This window comes from Puma concolor, chromosome D1 (genome assembly GCF_028749965.1).
Source record: "Puma concolor isolate L17-30 chromosome D1, mPumCon1.1.hap2, whole genome shotgun sequence".
In the NCBI taxonomy this organism is placed as follows: domain Eukaryota; kingdom Metazoa; phylum Chordata; class Mammalia; order Carnivora; family Felidae; genus Puma; species Puma concolor.
Window position 1 is genome coordinate 8,147,523 of NC_141676.1, and position 25,089 is coordinate 8,172,611.

Here is a 25,089-nt window from a genome sequence, read left to right on the forward strand (position 1 = left end):
AAAGGAAAATTAAAAAGGAAATCAGTAACAAAACTAAGAGCAAACACATCAAATTCTGGTATCGCTTAGAGGGCAGGCTCAGCATCTAGACTTCAAAGTTGCTTTAAGATTTAGCTGCGCGGAAGCTTAAATATGTCCTCGGGACTCCATGTAACTGAGTGCTGTCCTGGAGGCCCTGCTCTCTCTACCCTGCTCAGGAATTGAGACTGTCTTCTTTGTCCTTAAAGTGTAAGTTTGTCAAAAAGTTCTTGGCCACTTTTTAAGTGACAGGTTTTTAGGTGATGGTTCATGCAAGTGATCAGCTGCATTAGGCCCTATAATTCTTGACTCTGTCAGGTTTGAATTACAGACCTGACCGGCCTCAGCAAACCCCCTCCCTAAAGTTTACAGTGTTACTTGTGATACTTCAACTCACTTGAATGGATGGCCCTCTTCTGATTTCTGTACAGCTTGGATGACAGACTTGTAGACCCTGAAGCTGATGGTGACAGAGAGAAGAGCCAGGATGAGGTAAGAAACCACACTGATGACACTGAAAGCTGCCAGGGAGAGCAGCATGATCAGTGTGGTGCCAAAGACAAACCCAGTCTTCTTCACATCTCGCCAGAAAATCAGATCGTGCACTGCCGAAAGAAAAGGAAACATAGGTTACATGTGGCCACGTGGCCAGCACCCCTCTCTGGCTGTGTCCTGCATACTTGAGAAGCATCATACTAGCATGCAATTGCAGGCACACCCCTCTTTAAGAGAACCTGATACATGAAAACCAAATTATATCAGAAGTGATGATTCACACTGCAAAAGGTTCCTGTGGTTTCTGGACAGGTTCATAAAAACTAGAAACTTATTTTTTTAGAGATGGCTACTGAAGTACAATGGGGTAAAGTGTCATTTTCTTTAAATGTTTCAGCAGAAAGGATGTACAGCAAGTGTGATAAAGTGTTGATAACTGTTGAATAAATTAAGCAAACCATGCCAATAAATTATAGTTTGGTCACTGTAAAACCAAAGCTAATGTGTAAATTGGGCCAGGCCAGAGAGAGTGATGGATAAAAACAAACCAAACTATTAGCATTAGTTACAACGAAATATACCAGTCTCTCTGTTAATCTGAAGAGAACTCAGGAAGGATTATGGGCAGGGGACTGTATTATTATCTAAACCATAATAGCTCTGAGGGCGCCTGGGTGGCTCAGTCAGTTAAGTGTCCGACTTCTGCTTAGGTCATGATCTCATGGTTTGTGGGTTCGAGCCCAGAGCCTGGTGCCTGCTCTTGATTCTGTGTCTCCCTCTCTTTCTGCCCCTCCCCCAACTCAGGCTCTGTCTCTCTCTCAAAAATAAATAAACATTAAAAAAATTGGGAAAAAACCCCAATACCTCTGCAAATGAATGGGGCCACTATTAATAACTGTTATGAAACAGGTATAAACCAAGGCTGTCTTAGGCAAGTGGCTCTTATGGCAGGGGACATGCAAATTGGAAAAATCTAAGTTCTTCTATTTACAGACACCTCAAAATATGTGTGTTAAAGTTGCTAGCAATTATCTCCTATCTAGCAATGACACTACATTTGAATTTCAATCTGTGAAGGTTAATTTCAACATTAATGGCCCTAGTGTAGGATTCTTCTGTTTATAAAGAACAGTAAGGGCTTTGGAATTGGAAACAGGAGTTTAGAGTCCTGGTAATTTTTAGTTGTATTGTCTTAACTGACCTTTCTAAACCTTTATTTTTTCTTTGGTAAAATAAAGAAAGTAGGATCTAGTTCTTAGAGTTGTTTTAAGGACTATATAAGGCTAATGCAGCAGAATACTTAGCACTGTAAATGACATACAATAAACACTCAAATTTTAACTACAAGCAAAATACGGTAGGCCTGGAAGACTGTGATTGAGGGTAAAATGAACTTGAATCTGTTCAAGTGGGCCCCCTGGTACCTAGTTCTTCCCCATCTTCAAACACAATACTCTCCTCTGAAGCCTAACCTTGCCAGAGCCAAAGGAACCTAACTTGTAACGTTCACACTAAAGATTTGCTGATTGTACAGAAGAAGTAATCACTGGTTCAGAGATTCCAGCCGAGGGATGGGACACTAGGAGAAATAAGAGGTATTATGACTCCTGATGGGAAGCTTAGAGTCCCAGGTAATGACATTGCAAAGGAAGACTTGGGAGGCAAGTCAGGCTCACTTGATTGGACAGGAAAGCTGAACAGAGTGCTACCTTCTTAGGAGAGCAAATGCTAAGCTGGATTCCTACAGTCAGCATCCAAGTACATATATGTCACAGTTCCTAAGACCACAAGTACGGTTTCAACATAGAATGCTTAGGAATGGAACAAACAGGCCATGTGCCTCGTGGTGTAATGCACGGAGGACACAACATCACTTCGACGATACTCTTGCCAAAAACACAGAACCTCAATCTAGTAAGAAAACAGCAAACTAAGATTGAGGATTTTACAACAACATGGATGGATTTACAGGATACACTAAGTGAAGTAAGTCAGACATAAAAGGGAAATACCATGTGATTTCGCTCATATGTGGAATTTAATAAACAAAAGAAATGAACAAAGAAAAAAGAGACAAACAAAAAGCAGACTCTTAAATACAGAAAACAAACTGGTGGTTGTCAGAGGGGAGGGGGTGAGGCGGATGGGTGAAACAGGTGAAGGGGATTAAGAGTACACTTATTGTGATGAGTACTGAGTAATGTACAGAACTGCTGGATCATATTGTACACCTGAAATTAATGTAACATTGTGTGCTAATTGTACTTCAATAAAAAATAACAAAAAATACAGTGAGGCGGTTTCAAAGCATAAATCCAAATGTGATCAAAGACTGAATGCTGGATAAAGGGGTAAAAATAGCTATAAAGGACACCTCTGGGACAACAGACAAAATTTGACTGCGGATTACGTAACTGATAAAAGTACAGAGGACCCTTGAACAACACATGTTTTAGCTGCATGGGTCACTTACATGTGGATTTTTTTTCCCAATACATTATAGTACTTGTAAATGTATTTTTTCTTCCTTTTGACTTTAATAACATTTTCTTTTCTCTGGCTCACTTTATTGTGAGAATACAATATATAATATACATAACATAAAAAATATGTGTTAACTATTTACGTTATTGGTAAGGCTTCCAGTCAATAGTATGCTATTAGTAGCTAAGTTTTTGGAGAGTCAAAAGTTATATGTGAATTTTTAACTACATGGAGGTCAGAGCCCGTTAACTGTGAGGTTCAAGGGTTAACTGTATTGTATCAGTGTTAAATTTCCTAAATTTGGTAAGTGTACTGCGGCTATGTATAAACAAAATTCTTGCTCAAAAAAACAAAAATAAAAACAACCAAACCCCCCCCCCCCCCCAATTCCAAAGTCAGGGTGTAAAGGGGCAGGATGTTTGCAACCAGCTCTCCTATGGAGAGAGGGGCGCAGTGATAAAGTAAAAGTAGGCAAATGTTAACAATTGGTAAACTAGAGCGCAGGTTATATGGGAGTTTTTTGTACTATACGTGCATTTCTTTAAGTTTGAAATGTTTGAGGGGTGCTTGGGTGGCTCAGACGGTTAAGGGTCCAACTTCGGCTCAGGCCATGATCTCGTGGTCCATGAGTTCGAGCCCCGCGTCGGGCTCTGTGCTGACAGCTCAGAGCCTGGAGCCTGCTTCGGTTTCTGTGTCTCCCTCTCTCTCTGACCCTCCCCTGTTCATGGTCTGTCTCTCTCTGTCTCAAAAATAAATAAACGTTAAAAAATATTTTTTTTTAAGTTTCAAATGTTTGAAAGAAAGAGAAAAAAGAAAGAAAAGCTTACAGGATAAGACTGGAGCCCAGAGAGAAAAAGACCTGGATGCATCACAGAAGGAAAGAGGGGTAATGACACTAGCCTATATGCAAACCTAGATGAACAAAAGCCACCCTGTCCTCATGAACCTTACTGCCATCTGCTGGAAAACTGGCATAAGAAACATTCAAACCTGCAATAACACATGTGAGTGGTGCCCCCTAGAGGTGTGCAGTATATAATCTGCACAATAGTATAGAAGGCCCTGGGCTGGGCCTTATAATCAATGGTAGAATTACGGTCTGGTGTGGAAAAGGGACACACTGATTAACGGCAGGGGATAACAGAGGGGAAGTTAGCATAAGCTGGTTAATACCTCAAATCTGTCTGGGATGCTCTTCCTCCACAACTTCACGTGACTTGCTCCTTCCCTTTTGGGTCCTGGTTCATGGGCTACTTCCCCCAGAATGCACACCCTACCTAACCTCCCCTTCCTTTGATCACGCTCCATCTCCTTATTCTGCTTTATTTTTCTTCAGGGCACAGATCACTTTATTTACAGCAGCTCTTCAGATCTGTTATTGAATGCTTAAAACATGGGCTAAGCTAATAACCAGTTTGCATTTGTGTCCTGATAATCTCTCTCAATCTATGAGAGGCCCAGTTCCTGCACCTAGATCCTATCAAGTACCATGGACTTGGATTCTGAGGATACAATACTAACGAAAGGAACGTGGTACATCTGGAAATGCTGCCCTCTGATCTTCGAGGAAGAGTTAGGAGGATGAAACACATGAGGACAAAGGGAAGAAATGAGGCAGCTGCCAAAAGTTTAAAATGGTGAAGCCCTCATACTGGGTTTCAGTGTTTGCTGCGCAATCAGGAAGGCACCAAGAAGCTGCAATGGTTTAGTTCCATAAAATGTTCTTTCTCCCTCCTACTTTCATGCATCTGCTCTTAATACTTCAGTATAGAACTTTAAAAAAAAAAATTTTTTTTTTAACATTTATTTATTTTTGAGACAGAGAGAGACAGAGCATGAACGGGGGAGGGTCAGAGAGAGGGAGACACAGAATCTGAAACAGGCTCCAGGCTCCGAGCCGTCAGCACAGAGCCGGACGCGGGGCCTGAACTCACTGACCGCGATATCATGACCTGAGCCGAAGTCGGCAGCCCAACCGACTGAGCCACCCAGGCACCCCTATATAGAACTTTTTAAAGCAGGAAATTCCTGGAGCGCCTGGGTGGCTCAGTTGGTTAAGCATCTGACTCTTGGTTTCGGCCCAGGTCATGATCTCATGGTTTCATGAGTTTGAGCCCCTCGTCAGGCTCTGTGCTGACAGAGCAGAGCCTGCTTGGGACTCTCTCTCTCTCCCTCTCTTGTTCTCTGCTCCTCCCCCACTTATGCTTTCTCAAATAAATAGACTTAAAAAAAGTAAAGCAGGGAATTCCTTATTTAAAAAAAAATTTTTTTAACATTTATTTATTATTGAGAGACAGAGAGAGACAGACCGTGAGCAGGGGAGGGGCACAGAGAGAGGGAGACACAGAATCCGAAGCAGGCTCCAGGCTCTGAGCTGTCAGCACACAGCCCGACGTGGGGCTTGAACTCACGAACCATGAGATCATGACCTGAGCTGAAGTCGGACACTTAACTGACTGAGCCACCCAGGCGTCCTGGGAATTCTTTATTTTTAATGTGTTCTTTTCCTTCCTTTCCCATTCCTCTCTTCTTTCAGCAAGCTTTAATTAAGTGCCCACCGTGTGCCAGGCAAGCACTAAGAACTGGGAATATAATACAGCAGTGAAGAAAGCAAACAAGAACCTTACTTAGTTTCCAGGGGGGGAAGAGAGGCATGAATAACAAACAAGGTAAGTGTCATTTGTACCAGAGACCCATAAGGATATGAATCCATTGTGCCACGATGAGAATAATGGTGTGCACACAGGCATGACTGAAGCTACTGGTCAGGAGAAGCCTCTCTGAGGACTGCCATGAAAGGTGAAAAATGAGAAGGAGCTGGCCATGCAAAAAGCCAGGGGAATGGTGTGACAAGGCTGGAGAGACTGGCAGGGGCTAGATCATGGAGCACTTTCACAGAGCAAGGTAAGCAGCATGGATTTTCACTTCAAGTGAAACAGGAGCCACTAAAGGTCAAGCAGGGGTATAACACGATATATTGTATTTTAAGAAGAGGAACGCTTTCACCATATAGAAAAGGGTGGGGCAAAAGTGCAGGCAGAGAGACTCCCTAGAAGGCTAACATGGATGTTCAAATGCAAGATGGTTGTCATTTGGATTAGGATGGGGGCAGTCAGGATGGAGGAGTGGACAGACATGAGCTACGGTTTGGAGGTAGAACAGGGAAAACCTGGTGACAGGATGTGGGAGATGACACCGGGAAGACACATGGGTGACACATAGGTTTGGGGTCTGAACAAATGGATGGCTACAGTGTTATTCACTGAGGTGAGGAAGAGCAGAGTACAGAGCATGTTAATTTGGGGGTCCATGTTTAGAGATACCATTGTTAAAGAAAGCAGTCAGATCTACCAGTGTGCAACACACAAAGTAGGTCTGAGCCAGAGACACATTTGGAAGTCACTAGCACACAAATAATACTTAAAAGTCATGAAAATGGATGCGGTTACCTCATATGGATAGGGAAGAAGGCCCAGGTCTTAATTCTATGGTACTCCAGTATTTCATAGTTGAATAAAACTAGAGGAGCTAGGGAATGGGAACAGAGGCAACAACCGGGGAGGTAGGGGAGGGTTAGGAAGAGTATGGGATTACAGAAGTGGAGAGAGGAGTACTCTGAGGAGGAGGTGTGGAAACTGGCTAATTCTGCCAAGCTCGAATAAGGAAAAAAGTAACCCTGGATTTGGCAACACGGAGACAGCTGGTGATCTGACGAAAGCTGTGTAGCGGAGTGACGGGAAGGAGCAACTGGAGGGAAGAGCAGAGGAAGCAGTGGTGAGGCGTGGAGGCAGCGTGAGAGGAAATGTCTGAGAAGTTTGGCTGCAAAGGGGAGTGGGGCATTTGGAACCAAGGGTCAGCTCTTTAAAGACGGGAAGCACTCAAGCATGTTTATACGCAGACACAAGCAGGAAGAGGTTGAAGATGGGGGGCAGAAGAAGCGAAGTTCAGAAGGGAGGGATAGCGATCCAGAACCCAGGTGAAGGGACGGACCCTTGTCAGAACCACACAGCGAAGAAGATGAGGAGAGACACAGGCTCATCCATAGACATGAAGATCGCAAGAAGAGGGATTTCTTTCTGAATGCTTCCAGTTTCTCAACAAAAAAGGTGCTGAGGACTTCAGCTGAGGTGGGGACAAGAGAAGAAGATAAATGGTTGTTTTAGAAAAGTGAGAAACTGTCTTAAAACTCTTAGAAGAAAACAGGAGTTAAATAGGTGATGGAAATTAAGGAAGGAGTGCACCTGTGATGGGCACAGGGTGTTGTATAAACTGTTGAGTCACTGTATTGTACGCCGGAAACAATATAACACTGTTATGTTAATTAACTAGAATTCAGATAAAAGCTTATTTTTTTTAATATTTATAGAACATTTACATCGACATTTAGGGGCGCCTGGGTGGCGCAGTCGGTTAAGCGTCCGACTTCAGCCAGGTCACGATCTCGCGGTCCGTGAGTTCGAGCCCCGCGTCAGGCTCTGGGCTGATGGCTCAGAGCCTGGAGCCTGTTTCCGATTCTGTGTCTCCCTCTCTCTCTGCCCCTCCCCCGTTCATGCTCTGTCTCTCTCTGTCCCAAAAATAAATAAACGTTGAAAAAAAAAAATTAAAAAAAAAAAAGAACATTTATATCGACATTTATAGAATACTCCACATAGCAACAGCAGAATACACATTCTTTTCAAGTACATGTGGAACATTCACCAAGATAAATCAAAAGATAAACAAAACAGGAGTAAATCTTTGTGATCTTGGGTTAGGCAATGATTTCTCAACCAAAAGCACAAGTGACAAAAGAAAAAAACAGATAAGCTGGGACTATATCAAAATTAAAAACCTTTGTTCTATAAACAGTACCAAGAAAGTGGCAAGAAAACTCACAAAATGAAAGAATACATTTGCAAATTATGTATCTGATAAGGTATTTGTGTCCAGAATATGGTAGGAATAAAGAATTATAACTCAATAATTAAAAAATAGCCCAACCGAAAAATAAAGGATCTGAATAGACATTACTCCAAAGATATACAAATGGCCAATAATCACATAAAAAGATGCTACACACATCAGTAGTCATTAGGGAAATACAAACCAAAACCACAATGAACCCACTAGGACAGCTATAATAAAGAATACAGTAACAAATACTGGCAAGGATGTGGAGAAATTGGAACCCTCAAACATTCCTGGTGGGAAGGAAGAATGGCACAGCCACTATGGAAAACAGTTTGGCGGTTCCTCAAAAAGTTAAACATAGAGTTATTATATGACCTGACAATTCCGCTCAAGAGAAATAAAAACATATGACAACACAAAAATTTGAGTATACCAATATTTACAGAAGCATAATTCATAATAGTCAAAAAGTGGAAACAATCCAAATGTCCATCAACTGATGAGCAGATGAATAAAATGCAGTATATACCCACACAATGTAATTATTGTTTGGCAATAAAAAGAAGTGAAGTTCTTAATGCTACCTGCTACGAACTGGCTCAAACTTGAAGACATTAGGCTAAGTGAAAGATGCCAATTACAAGAGAGCACATATTGCATGATTCCACTTATGTAACACATCCAGTATAAGCAAATCTAGAGAGACAGACAGTAGATTAGTTGTTTAGGGCTGTAGTGGTGGGAGATGGGAAATGAATGCTAATGAGTATGGGGTTTCTTTCTTGTGGGGGGGGGGACTAAAATGTTCTAAAATTGGATAGTGATAAACATATAGTTGTACACTTTTTAAAATTAAATTAAAAAAATTAATGTTTGTTTATATTTGAGAGTGAGAGAGACTGTGTGTGAGTGGGGGAGGAGCAGAAAGAGACTGAGACAGGATGTGAAGCAGGCTCCAGGCTTGGAGCTGTTAACACAGAGCCTGATGCAGGGCTCGAACCTACAAACTGTGAGATCATGACCTGAGCTGAAGTCAGATGCTTAACCAACTGAACCAGCCAGGTGGCCCTAGTCATCCTCTTTAAATGGATGGATTGTATAGTATTGGAATTATACCTCATTAAGGGTGTTAAAAAAAAAAACAAACAGAAGACAAATCCACAATTACAGTTTAGGATTTCAACGCCCCTCTCTCAATAATTGGTAGAACAAGTAGACAGAAAATCAAAAAAACCCAGAAGACTTAAACACTATTAACCAATTTGATCTTCTGGCCATTTATAGAACACTCCACACAACAGCAGAATATATATTCTTTTCTTTTTAAATTTTTTTTTTCAACGTTTTATTTATTTTTGGGACAGAGAGAGACAGAGCATGAACAGGGGAGGGGCAGAGAGAGAGGGAGACACAGAATCGGAAACAGGCTCCAGGCTCTGAGCCATCAGCCCAGAGCCTGACGCGGGGCTCGAACTCACGGACCGCGAGATCGTGACCTGGCTGAAGTCGGACGCTTAACCGACTGCGCCACCCAGGCACCCCTATATATTCTTTTCAAGTACATGTGGAACATTCACCAAGATAAATGAAACCCTGGATCATGAAACAGTCCCAATACATTTCAAAGGGTTCAAGTCACCTTTATGTTTTCTGACTACAAGGTAATTATATTAGAAATGATAACAAAAGATATTGGTAAAGAAAGATATTGGGGGAATCTCCAATACTTGTAAACAACACACTTCTAAACAATCCATGAATCAAAGAAATCAACGGGGAAATTAGAAGTATTCTGAACTGAATGAAAATCAAAACTTGTGGGATCCAACTAAAGTAATACATATATAAAAGTGCCTATATTAGAAAAGAAGAAAGATGACAAATCAGTGATCTCAGCTGCAGTCTCAAAAAACTAGAAAAAGGACAACCTGAACCAAGTAAACAGAAGAAAGGAAATAATAAAAATCAGAACAGACATCAATTAAACAGGTAACAGAAAAACAACAGAGAAAATTAATGAAAGCAAAGACTTTGAGACTATCAATAAAACAGATAAAACTTTATCTAGATTGATCAAGAAAAGGTGAAAGGGGGCGGCTGGGTGGCTCAGTCAGTTCAGTGCCTGATTCTTGATTTCGGGTCAAGTCATGATCTCAGGGTTCAAGGGATCAGGCCCTACACTGTCATGACAGCACAGAGCCTGCTGAGGATTTTTTCTGTCCCATGCATATGTTCTGTTTCTCTCAAAATAAATACACTTAAGGAAAAAAAAGGAACGGAACGGAACGGAAAGGAAAGGAAAGGAATAGAAGAGGTAAAAATGTACAAAAAGTGCCAATACCAAGAATAAGAGGTGACATCACTACAGATTCTACAGACATTAAAAGGATAATAAAGGAATATTATGAACAACAGTATGCCAATAAATTAGATAACTTAAAGTGGACAAATTCTTCCACAGACACAAACTACCAAAGTTCACTCGGAAAATAAAATGACTAGTTCTATACCTACTAAAGAAATAAAACACAAATAAATAAAATGCTTCCCACACAGAAAATTCTAGGTCCAGATGCATCACTGGGGAATTCTGCCAAACATTATCAAGAAATAATACCAATTCCACACAGAATTTTCCAGAGAAATGAGGAGAAGGTAATGTTTTCCAACACATTTTATAAGGCCAGCACTGCCTAGACTCCAAAACTATACAGAGACATTACAAGAAAACTACAGAGCAATAATATTGCTCATGAGCATAGATGCAAAAATTTCTTTACACAGTTTTAGCAAATCAAACCCAACAATATATAAAAAGAATACACTAAGACCAAGTGGGATTTATCAGGAACATGCAAGATTGGTTTAACATTCATAGTCATTCAATATAATTCACCATATTGATAAACTAAAACTAAGTAAGAATACCATATGACCATCTCAAAAGATACAGAAAAGGCAATTAAGGAAATCCAATATCCTCTCTGATAAAACCTTTCTACAAGATTTCAACAACCTTTCAAGTAGCTGCAAACTACTGTCATAGAAGGGAATTTCCTCAACTTGATAAAGGGAATCTATAAGAAACCTAGAGCTAACATATTTCATAAAAAGAGGCAAGAATGTTCTTTCTCACTTCTTCTGTGGAACACTGTATTAGAGGTTCTAGTCAGTATAGTAAGTCAAAAAAAAAAGAAGTAAAAGGCATTCAACTCGGAAAAGAATTAAAACTACCATTCACAGATGGCATATAGCCTATTTAGAAAATTTGATGCAATTTACAAAAAGCTGCTAGAATAAGTGAGTTTAGCAAATCTGCAAAATATAGAGTCAATATACAAAATCAACTATATTTCCATGTATATTTCCATGTAAATACATGTATTTCCATGTATTAACCAGAAATTGAGCTAAAAATTCTACTTTAAATAGCATGAAAATATAAAATACTTAAATATAAATCTGACAAAAGAGGTAGTCAAAATGCTCTACCACTGAGCTATATACCCCATGACAAATCTGACAAAAGATGTATTAAGATCCATACACTGAAATATTTAACATTGTTGAGAGGAACTAATGAAGACCTAAATTAATGGAAAATGATCCTGTTTTCATGGGTTAAAAAACTCAAAATTGCTAAACTCTTCATTGTCCCCAAGTTTATCTATAACTCGATAGAATTGCAATCAAAATTCTAGAAGGTATTTTTGTAGATATGGACAAAGTGATACTAAAATTCCTATGGAAAGTCAAAGGACCTAGAAAGGCCAAACTGACTATGAAAAAGAACAAAGTTGGAAGATTAACACTATCTGATTTCAAGACTCTATAAAACTATCATTATCAAGATGGTGTAGCAATGACTTTGAGACAAGAGGAATGGAATGGTATACAAAGTCCAGAAATAGACCGAGGCGTATATGAACAAATTATTTTTTGACAAAGTTGCAAAATCAATCAGTGGAGAATTTTCAACAAATAGTGTTGCACATAGATGCCCATATGCAAAAAACTCCAAACTTTGATCAGTATCTCACGATATGCAAAAATTAATAGAAAGAAATCAGACTTAAATGTAAAATCCAGTCCATATAACTACTAGAAGAAAACTTTGGTTTAGGAAAGACTTCTTATATATAACAATAAACATATGACATATAATAGAAAAAATGATAAATAGTACTTCACCAAAATTAAAAATTTCTGCTTTTTCTTTTAAAGTTTATTTTGAGAGAGAGAGAGCGAGCGAGCGAGCAAGCAAGCAGGGGAGGGCAGAAAGAAAGGGAAAGAGAATCTCAAGTAGGCTCTGTGCTGTTAGCACAAAGCCCAATGTGGGAAAATTTCACCAACTGGGAGATCATGACCTGAGCCAAAATCAAGAGGTGGACACTTAACTGAGCCACCCAGGCACCCTTTTTTAAAAAGTTTATTCTGCTATTTTTGAAAGACGTTAAAAGAATAAAAGCCACACACTAGAAAGTATTTGCAAAGTATATATTTGAGTTCTATCTAAACAACTTGCATCCAGAATATGTATATATAAATGTATATGTATATATAAATATGTATATATTGTATATATAAATTGTATATATAAATTTTCTCAAAATATGTATATATAAATTTTCTCAAAAGCAAACAATATAAACTAGTCAAAAATGTAGACAGATCTTTCATCAAAGAAGATACATGGATGGCAAGTAAACGCATGAAACAATGCCCAACACCATTAGTCATTAGGGAAATGCAAATTAAAACTACAATGAGATCCCACTAAGCACCTAGTGGAATGTCTACCCAAGACAGAGATTGAGAAATAGGACTCACTCTTCCTTCTCCCTCATTCCCTACATCCAATGCCTGACAAGGTCTACCTTCTTGAATCTATCCACAGTGGAGTAAGATCTTAATTGAGAGCCAATGGACTAACAAAGTGCTACTTTAGTCCTCTACCTTACAGAGACAGAATGAAGCTCTGGCTGGCCTTTTCCAAAAGTCCTAAAGAGTAGTGACCTAAGCCAGTTTAATAGGTACTGGAAAAATGAAAGCCAAAAGTTCTCAGAAGTGCAAAGTCACTGTTTCCTTACTTTTCAGGTTACAACTTTAATATAACATTACCTAACATTTATTTTCATTTGAAAAATTCTTAATTTTTTTCTAGTTGTCTCTACTTGAAAGTCTTGTGCTGTATGAATTATGCTTTTTATTTCAATACATAATATTTCAATACATAATACAACCTCTTTAAAAATTTCTATTTTTGGGGCGCCTGGGTGGCGCAGTCGGTTAAGCGTCCGACTTCAGCCAGGTCACGATCTCGTGGTCCGTGAGTTCGAGCCCCGCGTCAGGCTCTGGGCTGATGGCTCAGAGCCTGGAGCCTGTTTCCGATTCTGTGTCTCCCTCTCTCTCTGCCCCTCCCCCGTTCATGCTCTGTCTCTCTCTGTCCCAAAAAAAATAAATAAAAACGTTGAGAAAAAAAAAAAATTAAAAAAAAATTTTTTCTATTTTTGATCTAAAGGTTTTTTATTTTTAATGTTTATTCATTTTTGAGAGACAGAGAGAGACAGGACATGAGCAGGGAAGGGGCAGAGAGAGGGAGACACAGAATGTGAAACAGGCTCCAGGCTCTGAGCTGTCAGCACAGAGCCTGACGCGGGGCTCGAACTCACGAACTGCGAGATCCTGACCTGAGCTGAAGTCGGACACTCAACTGACTGAGCCACCCACGCACCCCTGATCTAAAGTTTTTTAAAACTAATTTATTCTTCTCTATGAGAGCGTGCATGCATGCACACGCATGAACAGGGCAGGGGCAGAAAGAGAACCCCAAGTAGGCTCACATTGTCAACACAGAACCCGACACAGGGCTCGAACTCACGAACCGTGAGATCACGACCTGAGCCAAAATCAAGAGTCAGACACTTAACCAACTGAGACACACAGGTGCCTCAATACAACCTCTTTTTATAACTGTAAATATATTAACTTCACTGCTCAGTTATCTTAATTATTTTACTAACGGCAGTTGAAGCATTTGACAAAGAATGCCTGAATTCATCAAGGATGTTTATATTTGGGTAGAATTATGAGTGAATCCTTCCTTTAACTTACCAAATATTCTGTAATGTGACCATATTATTTTACTTTAAAAACCTAAAAGAATGGGGGCTCCTGGGGCGCCTGGGTGGCGCAGTCGGTTAAGTGTCCGACTTCAGCCAGGTCACGATCTCGCGGTCCGTTGAGTTCGAGCCCCGCGTCAGGCTCTGGGCTGATGGCTCGGAGCCTGGAGCCTGTTTCCGATTCTGTGTCTCCCTCTCTCTCTGCCCCTCCCCCGTTCATGCTCTCTCTCTGTCCCAAAGATAAATAAATTAAAAAAAAAAAAAAAAAAAAAAAAAAAAAGAATGGGGCTCCTGGGTGACTCAATTAGTTGAGCGTCCAAATCGGTTCAGGTCACGATCTCACAGTTCATGAGTCAGGCCCTGCATCGGGCTCTGTGTTGAGAACTCAGCCTGGAGCTTGCTTTGGATTCTGTGTCTCCCTCTCGCTCTTCCCCCTCCCGCTTGTGCTCTCTCTCAAAAATAAATTTAAAATTTTTTTGAAAAATAAAAAAAAAATAAAACACAAAAGGATGTCTATTGCTCGCACATATTATTTAAGTATTATTTAAGGATGCCAGCTGCAGTACCCTCCTTACACCAAAAGAGGGCACTAACACACCCAATGGTTAGCTCAAGGCTAAGGAAAAAGAAACCGGTACCTGTCCATCCAAGTGAGAACAGCAAACCTTGTTGAGTCCCTACCTATTGATTTTTATCACTCAATTTGGGAAAAGCTCTTGGTTTGACTAACTTCAGCCATTCCCAAAGGTCAACTGACTTCGATCTACCCTCCAAAGTATACACCTTAGAAGAAAGGCTGTTAAAATGCTTATTCTGAAAAGGAGTAAATGGTTAAGAAATTTTAAGTTTTAGCAGTTAATCAGCTTTAACCTCATTTTGAAGAATAAACCTCCTTGGGGTGCCTGGGTGGCTCAATGGTTAAGCATCTGGATTTGGCTCAGGTCACGATCTCATGGTTCATGAGTTTGAATCCCCATGTTGGGCTCTGTCCTGATGGCTTAGAGCCTGGAGCCTGCTTTGGATTCTGTGTCTCCCTCTCTCTCTGCCCCTACCCTGCTCACACTCTCGCTCTCAAAAATAATAAATATTTAAAAAAAATAAATAAACCTCCAGCTCAAGTATCTGTACAACTCTTCCTATGTTCCATGCATTAGTTTTTCGAAATTTTAAGTATGTATCTCTAAGCAAACTGAAATGTGGCTGAAAGAAAAAAAAAAAAGCGAGGCTTTATGACCACAAGTGGGAAATTGTACATTAATAAAAGGGAAACAGGTAATTAAGCTTTTGGTATGAACAATTATTGATGTAAAGAAAAATGCAAAGATATGTTCACACTGATTATTTTATCTTACATTAATAGCTCACAACAATAAATGAAGCCACTTTTTGAGTTGCAAAAGACAGTAGATTCAAATTTTGTGACTGCTAAAATGGGTTAATAGTCTGCCCTGCTACAGATTTACCCTTAACCAAAGACATTCCCTTCCCTTCAAAATGGCACAGAAGGATCACCGAGTAACACAAAACTATTTGTCAAAGACAGACCCAAATGCTTTTGTCCACGAATCTATTTAGCTTGAACTGAAGTTCAATGTTTATTTTTCTTTTGATATAAAATTTATGCCGAAATACATAACACATTCACTGATTTTGGAGACATGCATACACCTAATTAACTCCATCAAGCTACAGAACATTATCATCACCCCAGAAAGTTTCCTCATGTTTCTTTGCAGCCAACATCCCAAGATGTAACAAGTGCTCTGATTCTTTTTCCTACATAGACCAGTTTGCTTGTTCTATAATTACACCTAAATGGAATCATGCAGTATGACTTTTTTTGCACTGTTTCTCTCACTTGGCATAATTTGGGAGATTCATCCATATTGCCACAAGTATCAAAAGATAACTAGCTGTATCACAGGTTATCTACTCCCTTGTTGATGGACCACTAGCTATTTCCAGTTTTGAGCTATGATGAATAAAATTGCTATGAACATAACAAGTTTTTGTATGAATATATTTGTATTTCTCTACAGGGGAGTTACAAGCTCATAGGGTAGCTGCACGTTTAGGGTCGCTAAGAAACTGACCAACTTTCTCCAAAGTATTTGTACATTCTTACCAATAATTTATGAGCATCTCAGTTGTTCCAAATCCTTGCCAACATTAGGTGTTGTCAGTCTTTAGTTTCAGCCACTCAGGTGAATGTGCAATGGTATCTTATTTTAATTATGTGAAGACTCCCACGTTGAACACATTTTTACTGGATTATTGGTCATTTGTACATCTTCTTTTGTGAAATGCCAGAATCTTTTCTAATCAGTTTTTTTTATAATGTTTGTCCTTTCATTGTTAAAATATAGTAGTATTTTCTAGATACTAATCCTTTATGAGACACATGTTTTTTAATACTTTCTCCCAGACAATGGTTTGCCTATTAGTGGCATCTTTTAATGTGCAAGTTTTAATTTTGAAGTTTAATTTATCGAGTTTTTATTTTATGGCTAGTGCATTGTATGGTGTAATAAACTTATACCTAAACCCCCAAGTCATGAAGATATTTTATGCTTTCTTTTAAAAGTTTTATTGTTTAAAAAAAAAAGTTTTACTGTTTTAGTTTCTATGTTCAAGTCTCTGATCCATTTTAATTTTTCATGTCATGTGAAGTAGGGATTGTGGTAGACAGAATGCTAACATGGCTCCCGAGACTCTTGCCCATTGGTGTATATGTCCTGCATATGTCCCAATGTGAGCATAACCTGTAAATATGATGGGATAGTAGTCACTCTTGTGTTTATCTTTCAGTTACATAAGATCTGGTAGTAGACTGGAGAGAAATTCTCCTGAAAACTTTGAAGGAAGTAAGCTACCATGTGATGAGAGGCCCATGAGACCAGGAACTGAGTATGGCTCCCAGCCCCCAGTCAGCAAGCAAGAAAATGGGGATCCGGCCCTACAACCGCCTGAACTCTGCCAACAATCTGTGAACAGAACTCCAAGTCTCACATAGGATCACAACCCTGTTCACACCTGGTGTTTTCAGAGCACACTTTATTTCAGCTAACCTGTGCCCACACTTGTGATCCATGAAAACTGTGAGATAATAAATTGTTGATTTAAGTTCCTAAATTTGCAGCAAATTATTTCTGAATTTTGTTTCTTAGATCTATTTTTGACTCTTTTGCAAGTACTACATCATCTTTATTACTGGAGTTTTATAATGTCTTAAAGTGAGTATTCCAAGTCTTCCAACTTTGTTCTTTTTCAAAATTGCTTTGGATTTTCTAGGTTCTGTGTATTTCCATAGACATTTTGGAACGAGTCTATTAATTTCTATAGAAAAATTCTCCTGGGATTTTGAATTGTATTGAATCCATTGATGAATCTGGGTAGGACTGATATCTAACAATACTGAGGCTTCCATGAACATAGCATGGCCTTCCTGTTAGATAGTTCTTAAGCTTTTCTTTGCAGTTTTGCAGTTTTCAATATAGAGGACTTGCAAATTTTTTTGTTAAATTTATTTCTATCTTATGCTTTTGATGCTATTGTTTTAAAATTTCATTTTCTGGAGATGCTTGGGTGGCTCAGTTGGTTAAGCATCTGATTCTTGATTTTGGCTCAGGTCACGATCTCATGGTTTCATGAGTTCAAGCCCTGCGTCGGGCACTGCACTGACAGCTGGAGCCTGCTTGGGAGTTTCTCTCTTCCTCTCTCTGTGCCTCCCCCACTTGTGCGTGCTCTCTCTCTCAAGGTAAATAAACTTTAAAAAGATTTTAAAACATATGTCGTTTTCTAGTCTCTCTTGGACCTAGCACCATCTTCTTAGAAACCTCTGTGCCATGAAAGCCAAGTTAGGAAGAAGCAAATGCATAGGCTATAGACTAAAGTGTAAAAGAAAGATGAGGCAGAGGTCCAAGTAAACCACTAGAGCTTGTGCACCCACAGAAGCTACAGGAGAAGAAAGTCAGAGGCCAGGGATACTGGTACAATTTTTTGGACTGCATGCCTACGTTCTAGAGCTTCATTCAAGGGATCTAGAACAACCATCGTCATCTGATCATATCGACCACCTTTGAGAGGCCTACCTTGCTCATATAAAAACAGTCCCTTTTGGTCCTTTGCCCTGGACTGATATACTTAATGCCAAAATATCTCAGGACTAATTCTGTTTTCATTTGTGGCTGAATGTAACACACATATACTGTCTTAACTGAGGGAAAGAAATTTAAAAAATAAAATTTCATTTCCTGATTATTTGCTGCCAGCACATAACAAATCAAACTGAGTTTTGTGCATTAACCTAATATCCTGTAACCTTGCTAAATCCACTTATTAGTCCTAGTAGTTGTTTTGCAAATTCCTTAGGATTTTCTATGTAAACAATCATGTCAACTGTAAACTAAGACAGTTTGACAACTTCTTTTCCAGTCTTCATTCATTTTATTTCTATTTCTTGTCATAATTCAATGGGTAGGATGGACCTCCAGTGTGATGCTGAATACAAAGAGAGTGAGCACTCCTGCCTTATACCCAATCTCAAGGGGAAAGCATTCACTATTTTGGCACTAAGGATGATGTCAGCTGTAGTTTTCAACAGATGTCATTTATTAGACTAAGGAGATTACCTTCTAGTCCTTGTTTGCTGAAAATTTTGATCAGGAAAAGGATGTTGAGGTTTTTCAAATGTCTTTTCTGTATTGACTGAAATAATCATAGTTTTTCTATTATGTTAATGTTCTGAGTTACACTGATTGATTCTCCAATCTTAATACAGGCTTGTATTCCTGGAACAAACTGTACTTAGTCATGGTGTATTAACCTTTTGATACACGGCTAGATTTGATTTGCTAATATTTTAAGGAATTCTCATTTTCTAAAGGATTTCTCATCTTACTATGTTCATGAGGGATATTAGTCTATAATTTTCTTTGCAATGTCTCTGTCCAGTTTTGATATTACTATATACTTGTCTAAGAGTTGGAAAGTGTTCTCTCCTTTTTCCTTAAGAGCTTGAAAAAGTCCCAGTAAAACCTCTGGCCCTGAACTTTTTTTGCATGACAGATTTTTGATAATAAATTTAATAGAAACTGTGTTAGTTTCAGTAAGTTGTATTTTTCAAAGAGTTTGTCCATTTCATCTAAGTTGATAAATTTCTTGGCCTAAAGCTATTCATAATATTCTATTATCCTTTTAATATCTGTAGGATCTGAAGTGGTGACCCCTTTTTCATGCTTGATATTGGTAATCTGGTTCTGTTCTTTTCTTGATCAGTCAAGAAATCGATTTTGTTGATCTTTTCCAGGAACTAAATTTTGGCTTTGTTAATTTTGTTTTTTATTCCACTGATTTCCGCTCTTATTTTTAATATTTTCTTTCTTTTAACTTAAAAAATATTTTTTAATGTTTATTTTTGAGAGAGAGAGAGAGAGAGAGAGAGAGAGAGAGAGAGAGAGAGAGAGACGGCGCACAAGCAGGGGAGGGGCAGAGACAGAGAGGGAGACACAGAATCTGAAGAAGGCTCCAGGCTCCTCAGCACAGGGCCCAACACTGTGCTCAAACTCATAAACCATGAGATCATGACCTGAGCTGAAGTTAGATGCTTAACTGAGACACCTAGGTGCCCCTACTTTGCTCTTTTTTCTAGCTTAAAAAAAATTTTTTTTAAAGATTTTTAAGTAATCTCTATACCCAACACGGGGCTCGAACTTACAACCCCGAGATCAAGAGCTGCGTGCTCTGAGCCAGCCAGCCAGGTGCCCCCTTTTCTAGCTTTTTGAATTGAAAGCTTAAATCACTGAATATAGATATTTTTCTTTTCTAATATCAGCATTGAGAGCTATAAATTTCTTTCTGCACTGCAGAAGTTTGATATACTGTATTTTCACTGTACTTCAGTTTAAAGCACTTAAAATTTTTTCTTGTGATTTCTTCGTTGAGCTATGGATTATGTAAATGTGTCTTGCTTAATTTCTCAATGCTTAGGAATTTTCTTAGGTATCTTATTTTCATTTAAGATTTAATTTCATTATGGTCTTAGAATATATTTTGTATGCTTTTCATCTTTTAAATTCACTGGGTTTTTTTATGGCCTAGCATATTGTCTACATTGGCAAATTTATTTCTTGTCCACTTGCAAAAGACTGTGTATCCTGCCATTGCAGGGTACGGCGTTCTATAAATATCATCTAGGTCAAAGTGGTTGACTGCAGCACTCAGGTCTGTGTGTGTGCGCATAGGTGTGTGCAGGTTGGTCTATCAATTGCTGAGAAAGAGGTATTAAATCTTCCAGGGGTGCCTGGGCGGCTCAGTCAGGTAAGCATCTGATTCTTGATTCTGGCTCAGGCCATGATCTCACGGTTCATGAGACTAAGTCTCACACTAGGCTCCATGATGACAGCAGTGCCTGCTTGAGATTCTCTCTCCCTCTCTCTCTGCCCCTCCACTGCTCACACGTGTGAGCTCTCAAAATAAACTTAAAAAAAAACAAAAAAAACCTCCAATTATGATTACAGAATTGCCTATTTCTCTTAAGTCTGAAATTTTTGCTTTAAGTATTTTGAAGCTGTTATTAGGTACATACACATTTATGACTGAAGATTTCTTGATACCTTTTATCATGACAACATGTCACTTTTCATTTCTGGTAATACCCTTTGTTGTCTTATGCTTAAATTTTGCATGGTATTCATTTATATATTTTTTGGTATATACGTTTCCATCTGTTTACTTTTTACCTACCTGTGTCTTTAATGTGCAGCTTTCATAGTCAGCACATAGATGGTCTAGCAGTTTTATGGAGTCTGCCATTCTACTGATCGTAGTGTGTAGTCCACTAAACATATTGATATGGTTGCATTAAGTCTCTCATTTTATCACCATTTCCTCTGTCTTTTTTCTTTTTTTGCCTTCTCTTTGATTATTTGAAGATTTGATCTATTGGCTTTTCAGCTATGCCTTTGTATTATCATCTTAGTGGTTGTTTCCGAGTATATAATACACAACTTTGACTTTTCAGTCTACTTAAAATTAATACTTACACTTCAAAAAGATGTAGAAATTCTTGCTATAGAAGAAGTTCATATTCTTTTGTTCTAAATTGTTATATGAATAACATTACAATCTCCACACACATTATAATTTCTGCTTTGAAGAGTCCTATATACTTAAAATTTTTTTTAAATGTTATTTATTTTTGAAGGAGAGAGACAGAGCATGAGAGGGAGAGAGGAGCAGAGAGGGAGGGAGACACAGAATTCAAAGCAGGCTCAAGGCTCTAAGCTGTCAGCACAGAGCCCGACACGGGGCTCGAACTCACAAACTGTGAGATCATGACCTGAGCTGAAGTCGGACGCCTGACTGAGCCACCCAGGCACCCCAAGTCCTATATATTTTAAATTAGAGGAAAAACTTTTTTTTTTTTAAGTAAGCTCTACGCCCAATGTGGGGCTTGAACTCACGACCCTAAGATCAAGAGTTGCATGCTCTATTGACTGAGCCAGCCAGGCACCCCGAAAAATTAAGCCTTTAGTATTTTTTCAGGTATTTAGCATTTCTAATGCTCTTTATTCCTTCCTGGAGGTCTGAGTTTCTATCTGGTTGGCATCAACTCTAATCTGAAGGATTTCCTTTAGTGTTTCTTATAGTGCAGATCTTCTAGTGACAAACTCTTAGTTTTCTTTTATCTAATAATTTAGTCTTTATTTTGCCTTCATTCTTGCAGAGTATTTTTGCTGAATAGAGAAATCTGGGTCGGCGTTTTTTTCCCTGTTTGACACTTTGGAAGATGTTATTTCAGTCTTCTAGCATTTGTGGTTTCTGGTAAGAAGCTAGCTCTAATTATAATTGCCATTCCCTTTTATATGTCATTCATTGCTCTATAGTTACTTTTAAGATATTCTCATCTTTGGCTTTAGTAATTTGACTATAATACTGTAAAAGAAAGGGTTAACTAAGTAGGCCTCAAATGCTCAAACCCTGTACATGCCAAAGAAAGGTCAGTCTTCAGGACTGGTCCTTGGCTGGCTCCTAGGAGATGAACTCTGAGCCCTTGGACTACTCTGGCTGGTGTTTTTTTGTATGCCTGAGCACTTGAGCCATGCTGTACTAGTGTGACCAGGTGAGTTTATTCTAACAATATGATGTATGGCAAACATCTGGTTTTACTCTGGGGGTCTGAGTAGCTAGGGTCAGCCATGTGGGCACTGCATGGCATTCTGGACACCAAGCACTGAGTATAGCTTCCCTTATTGGCAACACTGCACATGCTGTCATATCACTGATGGGAAAATTAAGGGCATCCCTGTGTGACTCCTCTGGCCACCAGAAAGCTTGCACCTGGTTTCTCCTGGACTTCATCCCATGTGCCTTTCTCCTTTGCCAATTCTAATCTATGTCCTTTTGCTGCAATGAACTCTTAACTGTAAGTATAACAGCTTCTCAATCCTGAGTCCTTCGAGCAAATCATTGAGCCTGAAGGTGGTCATGGGAACCCCTGACACATGTACAAAGGTATGGTTCTTTTCTTAATGTTTCCGCTAAAGCTTCTTTAATCAGTAAATGTGTGTGTGTGTTTAATGAGGCATTCTTTTGCTATTTTGTCTTCATATATATTCTCACTTCTGTCTCTCATTGTCCTTTCCTTCTGAAACTTCCAATTATATGAGTTGGATCTTTTTTTTTTTATTTTTAAAAAAAAAATTTTTTTTTCAACGTTTATTTATTTTTGGGACAGAGAGAGACAGAGCATGAACGGGGGAGGGGCAGAGAGAGAGGGAGACACAGAATCCGAAACAGGCTCCAGGCTCTGAGCCATCCGCCCAGAGCCTGACGTGGGGCTCGAACTCATGGACCGCGAGATCGTGACCTGGCTGAAGTCGGACGCTTAACCGACTGCGCCACCCAGGCGCCCCTATGAGTTGGATCTTATAGTAATTTCCCAAAGGTATCCGAAGCTCAGTAATATATTTTTCTTTCTGTTCTTCAGGTTGGATAACTTTCTGTTCATCTGTTACCAACTTCACTGACTCTTTCCCTTTGTGATCTCCATTTTGCTGTTAAGGCTACTCAGTGAATTTTGATTTCAGCAGCTGTATTTTACAGTTCTAAAACCTCCACTTGGCTCTTGTATTTCTCTATTTCATAGTAAGAGCTGCCTTAAAACTCTTGTTTCCAAATTCCAACAAATGAAGTTAGTTGTTGTTCACTGTCCTTTTCTTCAGACCGGGTCATATATTCTCAGCTTTTAAAATGTGTAGTTTTGCATTATATGTTGGACACTGTGAATATTACGTTGTACAGCCTCTGGACTCCGTTATATTCCTCTGGAGAGTGCTGATACTTGTTTCAGTATGCACCTAATTTGGTGCATCAAACTGCAAACTCTTGCCTCTTGGGCACCATCTCCAATCTTAGTTCACTTCTTTTTTCTAGAGCTGAGCTGCCTGTAGTCTTCCAAGCATGTGTGTAGTTCAAGGATTAAATGGAGGTGTATACAGAGAGTATGTACACAGAAGTTTAGGCTCTCACTCTCTGGATCTTTCCTCTCCAGGATTCTTCCTTCTCTTACTTTTCAGTGGTTGAATGGCTGTGGCTGACCCAAATTCTGTTCTCTCGTAAGTTTTCTATGAAAGCTTTATTAGCCAATCTGCTGGGTGTCAACTTCAGCCTGTCATCTGGCTAAGAGCAGTAAACATGGAGAACAGATTCCATGTTTTCTCTTCTTGGAAGTGTCAGTCCCTTTTCAGAATCTGCCTGCTTTTGTTCATTTTCCAGGGCCTTCTGATCTTTTTTTTCCTTCCAATTTTGTCCAGAATATATAGTTATATGCAGAAAGATCAGTTCCAGTAAAAGCCTACTTGGCCATACTGCAAGAAAAACCATCGTGATGTTATTTTTTAAAAATTTACTTCAGTTTCACATGTGTGGGTATACAGATTTTTAAAAATCTTTTTAAAGTTTTGTTTATTTAAGTAATTTCTACACCCAACATGGGGCTTGAACTCATTATCCTCATGAGATCAAGAGTTGCATCCTCTTCTGAGCCAGCCAGGCACCCAATATAGATTCACTTTTAATCATTATTCTGAATATCTTGTTTTCTAACTTGTGCTTTTCTACTGTAATCATTCCATCATATAACAAAAACTCTACAAAGGTATTCAATAATACAATTTTTATTAATAAATTATGAACATTTGAGGCACCTGGCTGGCTCAGTCAGTAGAGCACACAACTCTTGGTCTCAGGGTTAAGTTCAAGCCCCACAATGGGTGTAGAGATCATGTAAAAAAGTAAAATCTTTAAAAGTAAATTATGAACATTTTCACATACCAGCAGAAACTCCAGCTCTGATGGCAAACTGACAAGAACTAGAAAAATAATGCACATACCTAGAAGTTAAATTGATGAGCAGCGGCAGTCTGACCCTAGAGAAATACTTGTATATGTGTAAAACCAGACAAGTACAAAGATGTTAACTTCAGCACTGTCTTTAAGAGTAAAAAATGGAAAATAGCCCAAATACTAATCAAAAGGGAAATAACATAGATAAAAAGGATTACTACACAGCTGTCAAAATGAATAAATTATTCATTTCTTTGAAATTATATATATTTCAGTATGGAAGGAGTTAAAAAACCCTAATGTCGAATGAAACAAGTTGGATATCAAAGATGGTAATATTAATAAAAGTTTAAAAACACAAACCAATACTACATACACATACATTTAAAGTAAACTGAAAGCATTTATCAGGTCCATGATGGTGGTTGCCTCCAGAGAAGGGAAGAAGGGAGTAAGTGGGACAGGTGGTAATCAAAGGGTTCCTTGGTTTGGAGGCAATCATGACCATTAACAGTAATGTTAATTAATACAAGTTAATTCTACATATAGAAATGTGAGTGTATGTCTTTTTGTACTTTCCTATATTTTTCCATTTCTTAAAAAAAACCTGCAACAACTTCAGTGGCTGCATACTTGACTGCACAGATAGGTCTTAACATATTCTACCAATCTCTAATTGTTAAGACACTGAGATACCTGTCAATATTCTGAACAGCACTACAAAAAACATCTT

At 38.9% G+C, this 25,089-nt stretch overlaps 1 protein-coding gene across 2 annotated transcripts in view; it reads right to left on the bottom strand.

Annotated features, from left to right (window-relative positions):
- The window catches only part of RTN3 (reticulon 3), a 60,809-nt gene that overhangs the window by 6,764 nt on the left and 28,956 nt on the right, over nucleotides 1–25,089 (bottom strand). For both annotated transcript variants that reach the window (XM_086677109.1, XM_086677110.1), the window contains one exon: nucleotides 416–623. In XM_086677109.1, coding sequence (XP_086533235.1) covers nucleotides 416–623 — 208 coding nt within the window. The remainder of the gene's footprint in view (nucleotides 1–415; nucleotides 624–25,089) is intronic.